The sequence below is a fragment of the Patiria miniata genome, unplaced genomic scaffold (assembly GCF_015706575.1).
Source record: "Patiria miniata isolate m_02_andy unplaced genomic scaffold, ASM1570657v1 HiC_scaffold_21, whole genome shotgun sequence".
Lineage (NCBI taxonomy): Eukaryota > Metazoa > Echinodermata > Asteroidea > Valvatida > Asterinidae > Patiria > Patiria miniata.
In genome coordinates this window covers 1,685,237-1,704,229 of record NW_024037060.1, presented here as the reverse complement: position 1 = coordinate 1,704,229, position 18,993 = coordinate 1,685,237, and the positions used below count along the sequence as shown (strand labels likewise).

The 18,993-nt window shown below is 40.0% G+C and overlaps 3 protein-coding genes across 7 annotated transcripts in view; 2 read left to right on the top strand and 1 right to left on the bottom strand.

The window, feature by feature from the left end:
* Positions 1–6,578, top strand: part of LOC119729704 (atrial natriuretic peptide receptor 1-like) — a 43,424-nt gene extending 36,846 nt beyond the window's left edge. For 2 of the 3 annotated variants that reach the window (XM_038202389.1, XM_038202391.1), the window contains exons 14-22: positions 443–595; positions 1,447–1,621; positions 2,142–2,288; positions 2,626–2,749; positions 2,960–3,028; positions 3,394–3,568; positions 4,251–4,349; positions 4,825–4,916; positions 5,731–5,775. In XM_038202389.1, the coding sequence (XP_038058317.1) occupies positions 443–595; positions 1,447–1,621; positions 2,142–2,288; positions 2,626–2,749; positions 2,960–3,028; positions 3,394–3,568; positions 4,251–4,349; positions 4,825–4,916; positions 5,731–5,775 (1,079 nt within the window). Of the gene's footprint in view, positions 1–442; positions 596–1,446; positions 1,622–2,141; positions 2,289–2,625; positions 2,750–2,959; positions 3,029–3,393; positions 3,569–4,250; positions 4,350–4,824; positions 4,917–5,730 lie in introns of all 3 variants that reach the window. The other variant, XM_038202390.1, reaches the window with a different exon arrangement.
* Positions 6,579–9,078: 2,500 nt separating this feature from the next.
* Positions 9,079–16,433, bottom strand: LOC119729494 (F-box/LRR-repeat protein 17-like). 2 transcript variants are annotated; one of them, XM_038202065.1, is made up of 7 exons: positions 16,335–16,433; positions 14,436–15,544; positions 13,884–13,995; positions 13,345–13,476; positions 12,791–12,898; positions 11,484–11,691; positions 9,079–11,135 (listed from the first exon to the last, which is right to left on the bottom strand). In XM_038202065.1, the coding sequence occupies exons 2-7, from the start codon at positions 15,506–15,508 to the stop codon at positions 10,867–10,869; spliced, it is 1,902 nt and encodes a 633-aa protein (XP_038057993.1). In that variant the 5' UTR covers positions 15,509–15,544; positions 16,335–16,433; the 3' UTR covers positions 9,079–10,866. The 2 variants fall into 2 exon arrangements, with proteins under 2 accessions (XP_038057993.1, XP_038057994.1); XM_038202066.1 differs by having other exon boundaries at positions 16,345–16,386.
* Positions 16,434–16,445: 12 nt separating this feature from the next.
* The window catches only part of LOC119729493 (tyrosine-protein kinase Fer-like), a 30,778-nt gene continuing 28,230 nt past the window's right edge, over positions 16,446–18,993 (top strand). The window contains exon 1 of one of the 2 annotated variants that reach the window (XM_038202064.1): positions 16,446–17,627. In XM_038202064.1, coding sequence (XP_038057992.1) covers positions 17,007–17,627 — 621 coding nt within the window. In that variant the 5' untranslated portion in view covers positions 16,446–17,006. The remainder of the gene's footprint in view (positions 17,628–18,993) is intronic. The other variant, XM_038202063.1, reaches the window with a different exon arrangement.

The window sequence follows — 18,993 nt, the reverse complement described above, 5'->3', positions numbered from 1 at the left end:
AAATGATGATTATATTGTTAATCCTAAAGTCAACCATTAAAGGTTTGTCGTTATCTTGTTTCGAGAATCTAAATATGTTTTTCTGTTTGACATTTTCAAAAGCTTGGAAATTAATATCCAGGTTTTTTCCCTCCAAAAAGTTTGGTGTTATCTGTTTCGAGAATCTAAATTTTCCTGTAAGACTTTTTCAAAAGCATGGAAAACGTCCAATTTTTTTCCTACGAAAAGTTTTGAAAGCTTCAGAATTAAGTTCCGAAATTTTGATTGGTTTCAATGGGAGACTTTTTAGACACATGGTGGCAGCAAACACACCGGTCTTTTTCTATCGATTGCGTGATTTTGACATGCGCACACTGAAAGAAGCTGTTTGCTGCCACCAATCATCTGAAAAGTCTCACATTGCTTTGGTTATCAATAATCTTCATCTCTTACTCACTTACAGAAAGTTTGTGGAAAGCGCCCGAGTACCTCCGGCAACCCAGCAAAGCACCGACTAAAGAGGGCGACATTTATGCAATCGGTATCATCATGCAGGAAGTTGTGACTAGGGGATTGCCCTTTGACCAAGAGCGACGCGCGAACATGGACATCAAAGGTGAAAATCATTATGGTGGTCGCAATGATTGTACCTTGATTTAATTTGTTTTCCCTGAATTGTTTATCTTTTAAACGAGACTCATGCATTGTGAAAAATGACAATGAAATTTAAAAAAAAGGAAAAGGAACAATTTTGTTATTGAAACTAAACTTATAGTTTTTTTCTCTTCCAAATAATACTTAAAAATTAACAATAACAATATTCATTTTCTGTGGTTCAGAATCTATGTAGCATGATTATTTCCAATCGCTGAACAGTATCAGAAATGCATATATACCCAACAAAATTAACAAGATTAACTGACATCATGCAAAATACCTTAAATACCACCATACTAGAAAAACAAGACACTTCACTACTGTTTCAACATAATATGGACGTTTTTAAAAAAAAGGAAACGTGTTTTTACGGATTTGTTTGGTAACACTGTAAATCAGGCCTCCATGCCTATTCCGTTCGCTGTTCCCAACAGTCCTTCATCAGCCTGTAATCTAACATTATTTTCCTGAAAAATGAAGTAAACAGTACGTTCTCATCCTTAAGTCTAAAAAAACCCTTAAATGTACACGAAAACAACGTTACACCAGGACATCACCACATTACACTAGGGGAGCTGTTCAAGATACCGATGTGCCTCCTTTATGATAGCGCTTCGCACGTACGCCCGCCCTGCATTCAAGGCCTAGGGCGCCGGGTACTTATCTCTGACTAACAAGATCAAAAAAATATGTCTTAAGTCAATGGTTAAATAAGTAAACATAGTAGTTTCCGGCCCACACTTTAATAATTTCAACATGTGACTTGACTTCTTAGCATGTTGAAATGTACTAACTTTCCTTGTTCTTTAGCTATTCTAGAGAAGCTGACCTCCCCGCCCCCGTCCTCCAAGCCCTTTAGACCCCAGGTCGTGTCCGGTGACTGCAGCCCACAGATGCACGCTATCATGGCCAAGTGCTGGCAGGAGGCGCCCGCCGATCGCATCAGCTCTGACGCGTTACTGTCCGAAATGAAGAAAATGTGCAAGTACGTATACGTTCCAACCGCAAGCAAGCCAGGGGAGTGACGGATATAGGACTTTTCATTGAGGGAATGGTTGGGTTGTTTTAGTCAACGCATCGATACAAGTTATAGAGACAAAAGGTCTGAAGTGATGAACCGAGATATGAAATATTGAACATTTAAGCAATGTGGTATAGCCTATTGTTTTTATCGGTTGCGCAAAAGTACGAGTATATACACAATCTTTAACTCTAAATTGAAGGGCCTGGCAGAATCCGTCCCTGTTAAAGGTTGTAGGCTATCCGAGATCACCGCCAGTGTAGTTTTTTTCTTTGCTGCGACTGTTTCGGATTTAGATTTTTATAAAATTATAAAAATCGAAATCGGCCTCAGATATATTAAGCATTTGTGTCTTTACACATTTCTAAGCCAGATATGAAGAAACTTTTGATTTTGAGGTCTAGATCAGAAGTGGCCTCCAACCCCACCGTCCCACAGCTATGTCCTTGGGTATTAAACCTCCTTGGTATGCTTGTATCGACAGGGGCGGTTCTGGCGGCATCATGGATAATCTCCTGAATCGCATGGAGGCCTACGCTAACAACCTGGAGGGTCTGGTGGAGGAGAGAACCTCAGCCTTCCTTGAGGAAAAGAAGAGGGCTGAGACGCTGCTGTATGAGGTGCTACCCAAGTACGTGGATCTACTTTCACTATAGGGCTTTACTGGTCCGACCTCAATCCTGCTTTTTCGGTATTTGTCAGTGACATGACTATAGTTTCCACTTTGCTATGAAGAGGAGGAGCTCAATAGATTTAAGAAACTACACACTAAAATATCCAGGGATCCGGCGGGTAAATCTGACCTGATACATTTCATGGTACAGAAAAAAATTGGGTTCAAAATTACACCGTGCTAAGGTTTCCAGGTCAAAATGAATTAAAATTACATGTACCAGATCAAACGGAAACCAGATTACGGGTCAAATATATGTTTCTGTTATAACAAAAGCCTATTTTGTTGTTTGTAGATCCGTCGCAGATCAGCTGAAGGTCGGCTCACCCGTCAATCCAGAGTCATATGACAGTGTCACTATCTTCTTCAGTGATATTGTCGGGTTCACTGAGCTGTCTTCTCGAAGCAACCCAATGCAGGTAGATAAAAGCCCCCCCCCCCCCAAAAAAGAGACCATCTCAAAAGGAATGATCTTAATGTTTAAACAATAATTTCTGCTCAGCATATCTAACAAATAGAGCTAAGATTTTTTGATAATTACTGTCAAAAGGATCGCGATTGAAATTAATTTTACCCTATCAATTTACATGCCATTGTACGCTGACAGGTATTTTTTCCCTCTGTATAAGGTGGTGAATCTGTTGAACGACTTGTACACGTGCTTCGATGAGACTATTGGCAATTTTGACGTCTACAAAGTAAGTAAATTGTTCAGAATGCTAACGAGAAACGGAATTATTTTAATTTGATCGAGTTTTGTTTCCCGTAATTCTGGTGCTGCTTTTGTGCACATGCGACAGTGTGTGGGAATATTAAAATAAACCAGTATCAATTCGTTTCATAGCCTTTTTCAAACTAAGTGTTAAAGTTTACATTATTGTTATTCAGATTAGTTAATTGCCCTTCATCGACGTATAAACACTGTATACTCAGTATTCATACGAATTATTTCTTTATTCTTAAACTTAAAAAAAGCTCTGAGAAACTAGTTTATTTTAATTGCAATTAAATACAGTTGTACTTAAAATTGTCCCTCGTTTTTGTCTTCAAAATGATTGTTTAGGTTGAGACCATTGGTGATGCATACATGGTGGTGTCGGGCCTGCCGATCCGTAACGGCAATGCGCATGCGTCCCACGTGGCCAACATGGCGCTGGCGTTGCTAGGCAGCGTCGGGACGTTTAAAGTTTCCCACCGTCCGGACTGGAAGCTCCGGCTGCGGGCTGGCATACACTCAGGTCAGGAAGACACCTTTACGAAATTGTCCAAACATTTTCGAGAAGAGAATTTTTTTTTTGGGGGGGGGGTTTAAAGAAAAATGCTGGTCTCTTTTTTATTTGTTTAATTAAATGTGCTACAGTGGTTTAATATATAAACTTTATCATAAATTCCTTAGGAGACGGAATGAAATTAATCATGCCAACTATATTAAATATAAGAATATGTTAATCAACGTCTTAAGAACAGAATAGTTGAGGACCGTTCGAAGGTATTCACGGCTAGCTAGCCCTAGCAAGCACGTGCCCTCGGAGGTACAAATGCAGGCTGTTAATTCAGGAAACGTCACGCTGGGAGCGCTAAGAAAGGTGTTTGTGCCCATCAGGTTGCATAATAAAGGTTTCAAATGTGCACGATCATTGTCAAAACGTGCGTACTACATAAAGTTTGTGTATATTGTGCTTTTTGGGTGTGGCACCTTGAAAATATTTTTTTTCTATCGAATTGAATGGATATTTTTTTCTAGCAGTTATGAGCTTTGCAATTAGACATTGCACGAAAACAAATCAGCCCACGACAAGTAATCAATTAATTGTTATAAGGTTATATATGCATCAGCAGTTACTTACCGTAGGAAATTATTTGGTTTTAGGCCTACATTAATTTGACAAAAATGTCAATGTTATGATTTTCTTTCTCAAGGAGCTTGTGTTGCTGGTGTAGTGGGTCTCAAGATGCCTCGCTACTGTCTCTTCGGTGATACAGTCAACACAGCGTCTAGGATGGAATCCAACGGAGAACGTAAGTAATCATTCCAAAGTTGAGACATTTTTGAGAGACAAGATCATCAGTGTGTTAAATCTAAAACCTCCATGCGCGGGTGTGTACGTTATGCTGACGGCCGGACTTTCCATGGAAGTTTTCATAGCGAAACAACAGTTTGCTACGTCTTGAAATTCGCTACAGGTACCCCAAATTTCCCTTTAGTTCTAAGTATGAACTGAACCCTGGGGGGGGGGGGGGGTCAGCAATAAAGATGATATTGATGTAAGGCCTATCTTCTTATCGAGAGGTGACGACTTTCCGCAGTCGGTTTGGTACATGTATGAAATAATAACGTGCATTGTTTAATAAAATCGTAAAAAAATAGTTCATATAATACATAACAATGACAAATTATTGTCACTGTGTTTGAAATAACATATTGTGTGACTCACACAATCATTCTCGCATAAAAATCTAATATTTTTTCTCTCTCTTTATTTTGCCGCCAAAGCTCTGAAGATTCATATCAGCGACTCAACTGCGGGCATTCTTCGTGAGGAAGACGTTTTCGACATCGAAGACCGAGGCGAAATTGAAATAAAGGTTATTTTTTCATTCATTCGTAAAAATTGTATCTGTTCTATATTAGTTGCATTTAGGTGTCTCATTAGAGAGTATGGTGTTCACAAACATACATATAATAGCTTTGAGCTATTTCCTTTAATGTTTCGCGATTTTGTATAACGTGTTCCTCCCAAAAAGTATAAAATTACTTCGCTGTCGTCAACATTTTCTGAAGCATAAACTGAATGCATTAATAATGTGACACAACGAATGACATTTTCCAACATTTATTTCTCTAATACTGTAATAGATATCTAATTAATAACAATTGTAGCAACAAGTTATTTAGGACAGCAAACGTGTGCTACTGTACAGAACGGCGATGTATACAAAGATATATGGGTCATTCTATAAATTTGGGGTCCACTTTTTTCCCGTCCCTGTTACATCTGACATCTATGATTGTATAATTCTGATGCACTCCTTAATGCAGTCATCCTCCAAGAGTGATTATGAATAGCAAACTACCTACCCAACAAATAAACAATCATTTGAAGTCACTTTTAATGATGCTTGAATGGCAAATTTAGGTAACAGGGACGGGAAATATGTCACAGTTTGGACCCCAAATTTATAGAATGACCCATATCCGTTGTCTCGTCGTGGTAAATCACATTATTCAGGCGATTGAAAGACAATGTTTTTGTTTTGACCTCACTGAGTCCGCATGTAGATGCAGCCTTCCTGTGTTCTAATTTCTTGAGCACTTCTTCAGTTGCTTAATAACTTAACATGTGGTTCAGTTACTTAATTCCTTTTTATAACATACAACGTTTTATATTCTATTTGTCAGGGGAAAGGACTACAGAAAACCTACTGGTTGATGGGACAGAAGTAGCGTCATCTACAAATAAAACACCAAGTCTGGATATGACCAACAAATTATTGCATTCATGCATATTAAGAAGTTTATTTGTTTTGTCACTACTGCCGTTTTGTGATAATTTGGTCATTGTTTCTTCTATTTCCCCCCTTATTTTCAACGATGGAAAGACGAGAGAGTTATCATCGCCTTTAAGAACGTAATCAATTTTAATGCACTTTAATTAATTATAAATAATGCCACGTGATTGTCACGTACGATTCTAAAACTACGGTAAATGTAGGCCTAGTTGTTTTATTCGCTGTTTTGTTCATACAACACGCCACGTTTAATGCATTTTAAATTGTCACACTGTAACCGCGGGTATACGTATATACTATTTATTCAAAAGCTTATATTTTACGTAAGATTTAATTTCCAGTGTTTCTATCACCAGTCCCTCACAGATGCATCAAATCGTGTCCTTTGTAAATATAACTTAAACAATGGGTGTCTTTCACATGATTTTTACAAGTAAATGTCGAAGAAATATTGTTGTAAACTTAGTTTTAGTTTTCGAAAGGGTCATTAAGCCTGCATAACATACTTTAATGGCCGCAGATGCTGTTGCCGGAAATTGAAGGTTAACAGAATAACATCAATAGTATTATTTTTTTCGATCAAACAAATATGTGAGGCCCATTTCTTTATTTCAAACAAAAATGTCGGTTAGACAAACCTGAAACGTATTGACAACTACAAAACGGTCATAGGTGAGATTCTTCCAGGAATTGTCTAGACAGAATTGATTGTAGATTGTAAAATAGCCTGAATGAGAATTTTCGTGTTTTTTCCTTTCTTTTGGGGTCAAAGGTTTATATTTGAAAAAAAAAGTGCAATGGGCAGTTTCCAGTATTTCCTTTGTAGCCATATATTTATATACGTGTACTATATAAGCCCTTAATTCAAGTTGCTTTTTCAAATTTCTTATGATGGGGACGGAGGCGCACGGGGGTGGGGGGGGGGAGGGGCCTTACTCGATCACCAAGTATCACCATAATACCAACGAGCCATAACTGTTAAAGATTTGATGTGAAAACAAAAGACACGAGGGCAAGTTTTTAACTGTATATAGTGAAGCACAATGTAATAATGTTTTTTTCCTGGCTATATTTAAACCCTTTTTTGCAATTATATACGTGCGTTCGGGTATAACAAAACAGCTGACTGTTAATGTGAGTCACATTGAGATAACAAGTGCAATGTAATATTACTCATATTTTCATTGCATGTACCTATACAGTAGGCCTACATATTTGTCTTTTCTAGCTCGTTTTTGCATGAAAGAGATGGCCAAAGCATTCGACCATTAATTTGCGCTGCCACCAAAGCACACCAAGTATTATTAGCAGCGTTCTTTCTTTGAATTGTGCTCTTGGCAAAGTCTTTGAAGTAGGACACTGTCTTTGTAAGGTACAGCATGAGACGTTCACGTTTGCAGAGCAACACTACAATTAGAGTTTAGACGTCTATCTGTTCATGTAAATTTTATGCGACCCCGCGCGCCAGCCGCCTTTAGAAGTTGTGACGTCATTTAGGGCAGACATTTGGCTAAAGCTGTTGGTCAATGGACCGATCCAGTAAACACCGCCCCATGGTGTTCTGACCAATCACAGCCGTGATTTATGTCCGACGTGCGTGCACGCGCGTATGATGCGCGCGGAAGGAAAATGCAGCGTGGCATTGGAGAGCACGTGTTAATTTGCCCACGTGTGCACTGGGCGGAGCTTACTGGATCGGTCCATTGACCTATCGCCGTTTGCGAGTTAGCCACACCCCTTAGACAATCCTATGGAGTTTTTGTACACTATTAAAGTTTCGTTTGTCTCAGATTTGGCGCGTTCTGCGTCCATTTGTATATCATGTAATTGGACAATATTTCACAAGCTGCGTTGACGCGATTCTATCGCAATTCTACCGCGATAGGTCAATTAGCTATGTTTTTCTCATACAACATCGGGTTACCAAAGATACGACAGAAGGCGCTCGCTGAATGGTCAGAATTTGGAGGTCAAGACGCAGTGTTGTTTTGCATAATCTGCACGCATATCATAGACTACTGAAATGACGGTCAAAGGAGTGGATATACGATTTATTGTCAGCACTAGGTAATTCTGCAGAAACCATAAATATTAGTTTATATGAGAGAATTATATTACAAATTATATATATATTGAGCACAAATAAAAAATAAAAAATGGTTTATATTTTGTATAATTATGTCAGCCCACTGAAGATATGAATATTTATTAAACCACGCGCACAAACAATGCTGTCCACAAAATGTGCTGCATTATTTTCGTCTAACGTTCGTGCTTTTACATTAATAATGGTGCTTTTTCAACACCAAAACTAAGTTGATTCTATTTTTTTCCCATCCGTCAACGAAAACACAGTCAGCAAAGTAAGTCGTTATACGTAGAACCACACAAAGGAGTGTCTTAATGGATGTAAAAGAAGGTCAAGAGCAGACTCTGCAGAGGGGACAGACTTTTGGATACACTTGGGTAGACACTTGGTACGTGAATAAAAACTGACCTCAATGAAGATGCTCTGCGCAAACTGTCTATTTTTGCTTTGTTTTGAAGAGGGACATTAATTCATAGGTGTAACTACTGACCAATCAGGGCACGCTATATCGTGATGAAGACCAGGGCAATAGCATTCTTTAGATAATCCCTCACGGGACATTTGCTTTGCACAACTTGATATAGCGGGCAAAATAGTTTCACCATACGACCACATACGCCGGGATTCGAAAAAAAAAATAGAAATAGGCATAGGGTTTCTTTTGGTTGTTTAAATCCGTCGCACGCGGGCCCACATCTGCATAAATATTCCTTAATAGCACTGAACTATATAGGTCTCAGGAACCGCGCCCATATACTATGTATATTGACAATATACAGTATTTGCACAATATATTGCAAAAGTATGCATTAACAAAAAAAGAGGCTGGCAGGAAAAAAGAAGCAGGTGGGGACGAGGAACTAGGTTTTTTGTTTACTTGGCCCACGTGTTGGTAGCAAAGAAATTATTTGTTTTCCTCAGCAAAAGCCTCTATTCGGTTGATCAATTTGAGGATTTCATCGGTATATATTCGATCCCTATCTTTATTAATTACCTGAACAGTGCTTCACACCCCATGCCCGCTACAATGCTACATGGAGGCCAAACTCGTCAACGACAAATCATAACGAAAGGAGACACTTGTAGTAAATTACAGTACTTTACATTAGGGAGGCACTGGTCATTACGGAGACAATTTAGAGTCTAATGTGTAACTACCATTTCTAGAACTGATTTTATTGGCACAAGTTGCTTACATGTACATGTAGGTTAGGAACAGTATTAAAGTTTTTGTACAAATGGAGTTATTGGAAGGTTTCGTTTGTGCTCAAGTTTTTTGGTAATTATTTAACCCACAATACATACTTGTGTTAATTTGTTGTCGCATAAATAATATAATGAAAAACAGATGATGTTCAAACCTTTTCAACTGTGGTTTGGTGGGCACATAAAATTGACAATCAGAAAGTGTTTACTTTTTAGATTTGGTGTGACTTAGTGATCAGCACAATTGCTAAACTGTAGAACAGTCTTAAGCAATATGCTAATCTATTACGATAACCTTGCTATGATCATTCAAACACTGTGTTTTCCACAACAATTACAAACATCTTAATTGGTAGATTAAATATTCTTAGTAAATATGAAATACGACAAATCTACAAGTACATAGGGGTATATTACAATATAAAAAATATAAGCATGCTTGTTTCTTGCTACTAAAATAAATTTCATTTTGGGGGCTTTTTTCTGTTAACTTACAATTGTACATTTCAACGTTTGCATACAGTACACTGAGAACATGCTCTATTTGGTAATACGAGATGTTTCTACAATTAATTTCCCTGATGGTAAATTGTGCCAGAAGATTCAAACAAGTGGCTTTGGAAGATTGTGTAATAAAGTTCCACTAATTGTCACATGATGTTGTTTTTTTTCCCTTGAGTTTCTCATGGAAGTTACGTGTGTTTTTGTATATAAAAAATAAAGCAGCAAAGTTGTTAAATTTCAACCCTTGCAACTTGTTTTTAAATACATGTAGACTAAATTGATGAATGTTCTCAATCATCCAGATAGTTGAATTATACACTGAAATAATACAATCTAGTCAACTGGACTTACTATTTAAACTTGCGACGGTTTCACGTCCTATCCCAGATGCTTTTTCAGGCCGACTGATCTCCACGCGGCAAATGGTTGATGACGGGGTCAAAGAACTATCAATGCAGACTATTACTGTTAACCTCCAGGATCCTTTCATTAAAACCCACTGGGGTGTTTTTGAGGAATTTTATTTTAGGATTGACAAAAGTAGAATCAGTCACTATTCACTTTGACTTCACGTCACTTAAAGTTAAGTTTAAAGATGTGTCATTCTGACAATTCATAGGGGTGGAATTTTTAGGTTTCAGGTTACGTAAAGTAACAATACAGAGAGATGTGTAACTCTTGCGGGTCTGGAGGCTTGGGTTGCAACTCTATTCAAAGGATGAAAATGGTATTCAGAATGTATCTGGATAGGTTATGTACATGGTCTGATAACGCTGTAACACTTAAATGCCTGTACTCATTGATGAGGTCAGGTTTCCAGTCTATAAAACAGTGTTTTGTGTAGTCTCCTCCACCAGTCCACTTTCATCATACCAATGCCACAAAGCCCTGCTCTCTAGCCTTGTCTATCAGCTGCTGGCTGATCAACAGGCAGGTGCTGGCTGACCAACAGGCAGGTACAGCAGTGGATACCAGGCTAGTGCTTCACCATGTACTCATTCATGATGACTGGTTTCCAGTCTAAAGGTCAGTGTAGTCTCCTCCACCAGTCCACTTTCTTTATTCTGATGCCACAAAGCCCTACTCTCTAGCCTTGTCAATCAGCTGTTGGCTGTCCAACAGGAAGGTACTGTAGTGTTTACCAGGTAGTTCCTCCACCATGTACTAATTCAACGTCTGGTTTCCAGTCTAAAGGTCAGTGTAGTCTCCTCCACCAGTCCACTTTCCTTATTCTGATGCCACAAAGCCCTGCTCTCTAGCCTTGTCAATCAGCCGCTGGCTGTCCAACAGGAAGGTACTGTAGTGTATACCGGGATGTTCTTCAACCATTCTTTCCACTGCCGTGTCACTGACCTTAACGCAGCGGATCAAGCCCAGGTACTTCAGGCTGGGACAGCGGTCCGAGACGTAGGATGCACCGTGGTCGGTGACATTGCTGCACCAGCTGACATCTAGGTGCTCCAGGAGGGCGCTGTTGTCGCCAATGCCGTACAACGCTGCAGAGTGATTGAAGGGAATTCACAAAAGTTGTAGGTGTTTTTTGGGGGTAGTTCTCAGAGCCTTTCATATACATTGTATATGGATTAGTTCATTTTCTTAATTTTGATGTTGCAACTCCACCCCGAGATCACGACCCATGATTAAAGGTAATGCATACTGTTAGCAAACCAAAACTGCCAAAATATTATGAACTATTTCAATATAGGGTTGAGCCCTTCACCAACATATCTTTTATAAACAGTGTACATGTATGCTCAGTGTTGTCCCAATGGACACTAAGGACACAAAACAGGTCAGTGAAATGATGTCTGCACGAAATGACGACAAATACAAATGGTACCCACCTTGGTCCGTGATTGTACATGAGATGAGGAAGAGTGTGGTGAGTTTCTTGCAGAGGCGGGCCACATACAGCACGCAGTCATCCCTGACGTCTCTGGACAGGCTAAGATTGAGCGTGTCCAGCAGGCTGCAGTGCCTAGCTACTTCCTGCACGGAGTCCGAGGTGAGTGTGGACAGGTTGCTCAGGTCTAGCTTCTTGAGCAGGTGCAACTGTGATTGAAAAAAAGAGGGAAAATACTATACGCACTTCCATTGTGTTACTCCTTGATGAATCCGTGAAAAACTAGTTCCCAGGTTTGGAGATGTCATAAGCAGGGCAGGGCTGGGAAAAAAATGTTGCAACCTGTCGCCACATTCGCGATAGTGTACAAAGTCTATGGAGAGTGAAGAACATTTTTGTAAGTATTCCCTAACAAAATTGGAAGGGTTTCTCAGTCCCAGATTCATGTCTTATCATCATTTTTGCAATGAATGACCTTAATTGAGATGATATATGAAGAAAAAAGTGGCGGCAGGTTGCAACGTTTTTTCCCGAGGGCTGTTTTTCGGCGGTATAGGGTTGCATAGCAATGTTTCATTGTGAATAGTATCTTTAGTAATTACAAATCTACCTTACACCTTTTGCAGATTGGTATTCCGAGCTACTCAAAACCAAAATTATCGTGAAGATTTGAATTAAGTTCAACGTTTGAAGATCGAAAGATCGACTGTTGCAGTGATTCGGAATGACTCCAAAGTCGGTCATTTGAGAATTTATACATATAAGTGATAGGATGAACTTTGTGTCACGGAGATGTAAATTTAATGTAAGGTTGTGCCCTGCACCGGCTTATTTTTATTAATTTTTTTACATATACCGGGCATATCGGGAAAAAAAAGAAAGGTTATCAGAAAATAATGTGCAAGTTGGGAATGAATTTCTTTGAACTCTCAAAGGAAAGATTTTATTTTACTGTTGACTCAGTGTCAACTCTTCCAAGATGAATGGTAAGCTTCCAACAATGGTTTGCTTTCAGGATCACGAGGATAGGGCAGTGAGTATGACCATGTACCGGGGCTGGTATGTACACTGTACAGTAACAGAGTCCAATAAATAAATGTCTCAAAAATAAGTGAAAAAAATCAGAGAAATTCCTCAAAACTTACCAACCATAATCGAATTATACAGAAACAAATATTGCGGAGTGTAAAGTTTACTAAGGTCAGTTGTGAACAATTTTTCCACAACCATTTTTTTCCGCTTGTGAAGGGAATATATTTCCTGGACATCAACAGAGGCACAATCAGTTCACGTAGGGGGAATGTTTACCTTTGCTACGTGTGCCAAACCACGGGGTCCGATGCCACAATTCTGTAAACATAGGATCTCCAGATAGTGGGAATGTGAGGCTAGAGCCTCGAGAGTAGAATCCGTTATCTATAGGGAACAAAAAGGAAAATTGAGACGAAAACTTGACGCAAATGTGCATAATTAAATATTCACATGCATGAAATTGAGCACTTTAACCCCAACTCCCCAGCCTAATTTACTAGGAACCATACCCATTCAGGCAAATTCCAACACCCACATGGGAAATCTAACACACACTGTTGGACTTAGTTTCTGGAGGTATGCCAACCCCAGTATAAAAGACCATCAGTTTAGGGGTACTGTACCTATCCCAACAGATTTATACACAAACCTGCTGTTGAACTTTGATGGGTTGTGTTCGGTTAGGGTTAATTCTGTCACACACAATTGAAGCGCAAAACCGTTTACATGAAGAAAGATTTGTTATGGTGCATAGCAACAAAATACAATATTAAGAAAATTTGAGGGTGATGCCTTTCCTGATGAGGTAAATTCTCCAATATAATCTGTACCTTGTCACTGTCCATGAACATTAGTACTTTAAGCCTTGGACAGCTCCGAGCTATGACCTGCAGGGATGTATCAGAGATGAGTGGACACTGCTTCAATCGGACTTTCTGTAAAAGCGGACAGCCCTTGGCAATCTGAAACGAGGGATAAAGCAAAAAAACAAACAGTCACAAAGACTTCCAAGAAAGCAACCACAGTCTTGAAAATCATACAGATGGGAACTAACAGCCTATAGGTCTCTCTCAAAGACAGCCATCCCTGTAGGAGAACTGCAACTGCATATTTTATACAATCAAGCACGCATTGCGCAGTGTTGAGATTGTTCCAAACACATGCGCTTGTTGCTCGAAATGTGTTCGAAATACGACGCAGCCGTTGCGAGTTATGCAAGTTGACGCTCAAAATGCCGATGCACGTGGCTGGTCAGTAGGAAATGACGTCATCTGAGAGAGACCTATTGGACACAAGGCACAATAGACAGGTCCATTGTTGGTCTTAGGATTTAAGCAATAGAAGAGATGTATGAGAGGTCACTACAAACCGACTGGAGTGCATGGTCAGTGAGTCCGGAGCAACCTGTTACATCAATGTGAGTCAAATTAGCACAGTGGTTGGCTATCGACAGAAACGCTCGGTCTGTTAGCTGGGAACACCTGGGGAGAAAAAAATGAACAAAACTTTTCAAATAAAGCTTTGTGCAAACAAGTCAATGAAAGCGATTTTTTTTTGCACCAGGGAGATACATTTACAAGTTGTGTGAGACTGAATGCAGTTTGCATTACAACAAACTACGGGGTGAAATAAATGTATGTGAGTGGAGTGCCTTCTTTTAGTCTTTGTATGGGCATTCGTCCATGGCGCAATGGTTTTCTCTTTGCCACTGCTGATTGGGTACTTCTTTATGAAATACATAACAATTGAATCAATGACACAATGTTGTACCACAATAACAAATTAGAATCAGAGGAACAAACAGTTTGATTAGGTCAAAAGAGCATATCTATTGTTTGAACCCAGAAGATATGTAATTCAGATACTTCAACAAATACCTTTACTCTTACATAAATTATAACCAAATTTCATTAATTAATACCTGATAAGGAACAAATCCCGCAGCATCTTGCAATGTACCAGCGCTTTCTCTAACCCTTCGTCTGTGATTCGCAGGCAGTCCGACAAATCCAGAAGGCCCACGCTGCAATGGCGCGAGCACAACTCGACCAGGTCCCCGTCGGTCACGTTGGGGTGGTCGCGGAACCGCATCTGGTGCCACAGAGTCCAGAAATGCGACACGCGATGCCAGTGTTTGCAGACAAAGGCAGCAGTGCGCAGCAGCTCAGGGACAGTCAAGAAGGAGAAGACGTGGGCTAGGAGTTGCGGAGGAAGTCGGTTCAAGTGGAGCTTTGACGTAGAGAAGTATTCGTCGATGTCTTCCAAGTTGTCGTCTGTACGTGCTTCGCCATGTCCAAGATCACAAACAGAGCCATCTTGTCTATTAGTTAACGGAACAGCTTCATCCAACGTGCACAGCAACTGATGTTCTTCTTCAAAGGATCTCTCATTAAGCATGTAAGTTACTTCAGATAGCATCTCTGCGCATGAACCCGAAAGCCCACCGCTTATCCCTGTTCTGCCTGAAGAGTTTTCCTCTTGCGAGCCAGAGGTAGAACATTCCCCGGTATCCAGAGGCCTGATTTCCTGACCGGTAACCTGACTGATGACATCAGTGAAGACATTCTGGTCTTCCTCGTAGCTAGCGGCGCTAGATTCTTCCGGGCCACTCTTATCAGAAATGTGAAACCACCGTTTCATCAAGCCCTGGCAGAACTTGAAGCTCTTTCTGGGCCCGTTCTCGCCAAGCAAATTCTCTGTGGAGCTGGACAACACTCTCTTCTTGCAGAGTTTGAACTGGGACCTGAGAGGGCAGGCTTTATGCTTGTGCTGTTTCGTTCTATTTGACAGTGTCGGTGGTTCATGGTCTTCGGGCAGAGGCGAATCCCTGATATGAGGTTCTTGGACATCAGCCGTCGATGAATCCTGCCCATCCCCTGATGAGTAACTCGTACCAGGTTGATTCTGGTTACCATGACGACTAGGATTCGCCTCATTCTCTGACCCATTGGGGACAATGTCCTCTTCCTCGCAATTGATTAATTTATCCTCCATGTTGCCTGGTAATCAATCGTTCAATTTGGTTTTAAGCTGTTGAAAAATAAAAGAGAAATTCCAATTAAAAGCTGCATTTCTTTTTTACATTTCAAATAATAATAAAAGACTTTGACACCTTTCTAAATATGGTCAGGGATTTTGAAGAAAATGGCACGATCGATGAAAGCTACAACCAACAAGAACATTCCCAATATTCACATCTCATTTTGGGAAAGAATTCCATACTATGGACATCACTGATTTTTTATTGAAGTATTTACAAAGAAAACACTTAGAAATTTTCAGACCAGTCTCATTTGGTTTGAGCACAGGGTGTCAAGTGATATCCAGGTTTAGAACTCTATCCTTGTTTTGTCATACATTTACGTGTAAAGGCAGTAAAGCTGTTAAAACACATTTTTGTTTATGTTAATATAAATTACAAATGTATAATATCAACACACGGAATCAACTGCCTATTTCAAAGAGTTATGATGATGTCTGGAAAGTTTTGGGCAAAACAGGACACAATACTATTATATAAATACTGATCCACTCATTGTTCACAATTGTCCAAATTTATTGATATTTACATGTGAATATCCACAGTATACACAGAGTAAGGAACACAATGTACATGTAGGCCTAGGCCTGTGTATAGTTGATACATCCAGTCAGACTCAGCTCAGTGAGTTAGTTTTCCACCTCGAAATTTGACAAATATCGATACATGTTGTGCCATTAATTTGCGATGGGGTTTGTCCACACATTATCATTAATATAATAGGGTCTTAGGGGTATCAAAACAAAGTCTCAACTCATGTCAATATTATTAACAACAAACCATAATTTACAGCCTTTCCCACGCTGATGACATGGATGATGATCGATGCCCAAAAATGTTTTACTAAAATAGTCAAGAGAGGGCGCTGTCCATTATAGTTGTACGCGAAAACATACTGTATGGCAACGATCACCCGCCTCTACCCATTTCCTTGAAAGTCGCCCAGCTGAAGCAGGAACATTTCAGTATCTTTACTAATGGGTAAATGACAACAGTGACGGTAGTATCAGTATGATATTTAATTCATAGCTGTACCTATTTTATCAGAGACAGAAAGCGGACATAGACTATAATTTTAACTTCATGGCTTCGCCGCAGTTCAGTTTTCATGTGTAGAATGTTTTTACAACCTCTTTCCTAAAGAGCCAAAGTCGAACGTGAACATTCATTTTTGCATTTACTTTAGACCTGCGAAGGAGGTTGAGCTGAATAACTCGGCTGAATGCATGCTGTTCACCGCAGCAGCTAGCTCAGCGCACTTCCTGGTTCAAGCTTATTTTTTTGTGGTTCAAGTGTAGTTCAAAAGTAACTGAAAATTCTGGAATTTTGTAATTGTTTTTCAACTGTGAAATTGAATTCTTTAAGCTGGACCTCAAAATGTGAGCTTCTTGTAATCTTGATATAATACATTTGCTTGTGTTGTGGATTACGGAAAATTGAAAGAGAAAAGCGATGTCTGTGAATGAACTCCGGGCAAAATTTGGCGCACCACCGCCATTGCCGGGGCCTCGAGTGAAGTCCTCCGTGGTAACAACACCTGCTCCAGGCCCAGCCTTGCCCCCTCCAAATCCTGGCACTGGCAGCGGGAATAGCCGACCAACCCCGCCGGATATTAAAAAGCTTCCACCCAAACTTGGCACCAGCAAATTTTCATTCGGTAACTCAAAGGGGCAGGCCGAAGAGACGGTGAAAGAAGATCCAGCTTTAACGGAAGACTTTTACCTGCAAGCTGATGAGGCAAGGGGGGCAACGTCTCCAAAGTCTGCAAACTTTGTCAGCCCTGCTCCCAGCCCCAGCCCCAACCCCACCCCCGGCCCCCGGCTTCCTCCTCCGCGAAAGCTCAGTGCTAAAACTATACCGGTAGCAAGTCCTCTTCATCGGACACCATCTCACTCATCGGCCGAGGCCAGGTTCAACGGCCGTGGTGGTGGGAGTGGGGATGGAGTGTTTTCCAGGAGTCCAGCGGCAAGCAGCCCGAAAGAGTCGAGCAATGCTAGTCTTGAATTTCAGTACTATGCAAGTGAAGATGTTGTGAATCCGCTGTTTTGGGAGGGTACACATGATGTTGAGGAGGTATGTGTACAAGATTGCTTTTATTTATATTTATTTGTTGTTTTTATTATTTATTTATTTGTGTTTTATATTTTATTTTACTTTATTGCATGTTTTGCATACAGCAAGCAGTGTAAACAGGCAACTCATATACTGATAGGCCTACACAAGTCATGTTAACAGTACGTGTACATGTATGCCTCAACTGTTCGTATCGGCCCAACTAGGCCATTTTTATAGTTGGGGCGTAAACCTATGTAACACACAGGTGTTACGCCCCAACTGTAACATCGTTGGTATGTCTTAAACTATCCAACGTATGCTGATGGTCTAACATTACTACAGTTACAAAAATACACAGCGTAGGCCTATACAGCCTACAGGTAATTACATTAACTTGATTTTGAGTTTCCTGGATGTCGTTATTCAACAATGTGAGAGTGAAATGATACAATTCAAAAAATATTGTAAGCGAGGCTTCGCCTTGGCTGCTACGCGGTGGATCACCCACGTTCATGTATGTTCACAACTTACATGTAGGCTAAAATAAAACATTTCAGGCACTAGTAAAAACCTGTCACAACTCATCTTGTTTTTTCGACCAAAACCACGATGTTGAAAGCGTGAACAAATTAGTGACAGTTTCACTTTCACAAACATCGGGGAAAAACTATAAAACCAAATACACACAGAGCATTTGGACAACTTTATGACTGCAAAGAGTGGTTACTGAAACAGGCTTTGCCATACATGCCAATAACTTCAGCAAATTATTCGGTCAAATTTTACAGCTTTCTGTTTCTACTTAAGAAAATTGTAGTATCATCGCACCTAGCCCGACTGCGTCTGGTATGAGTTGCTCTACGACTAAGAACCTTAACTTTGGAAATTTTTGTCCTGGATGAAAAGATAATCTCGATCAAAATCTGTAGCAAAATCGCTACATCAGAGTGAAAAAAAATTCAGTCTGTGGGGAAGCATTGAGCGTCTGGCCGTACTACAGAGCTTGCGATAGTACTGTACGGCCAGACGCAGTCGGGCTACATCGCGCCTTACATACATGTAGCAATGATAGTCAGTTGTTGGAAAAAAAAAAGGAATTTTGGACTGAGAAATCTTTCATACTTTGTCAGAAAAATTCTTTCCACCATACACATACATGTACAAATGTACGTACATGTCCATTTGCACACAGCGTATGTACACTTCAATGAAATGTAGTCCATGGATTTTGCACACACACACACAGATTGGACAAGGAAGTTGGCAGTTACCAAAACAAATGTATGTGAATTATGATGAAAGGTCAAGTACACTGTACATGTACATTAACTTCCTCATTCTTAACAAATAAAAGGATCAATTGGCCATATCAAATAACCATGTT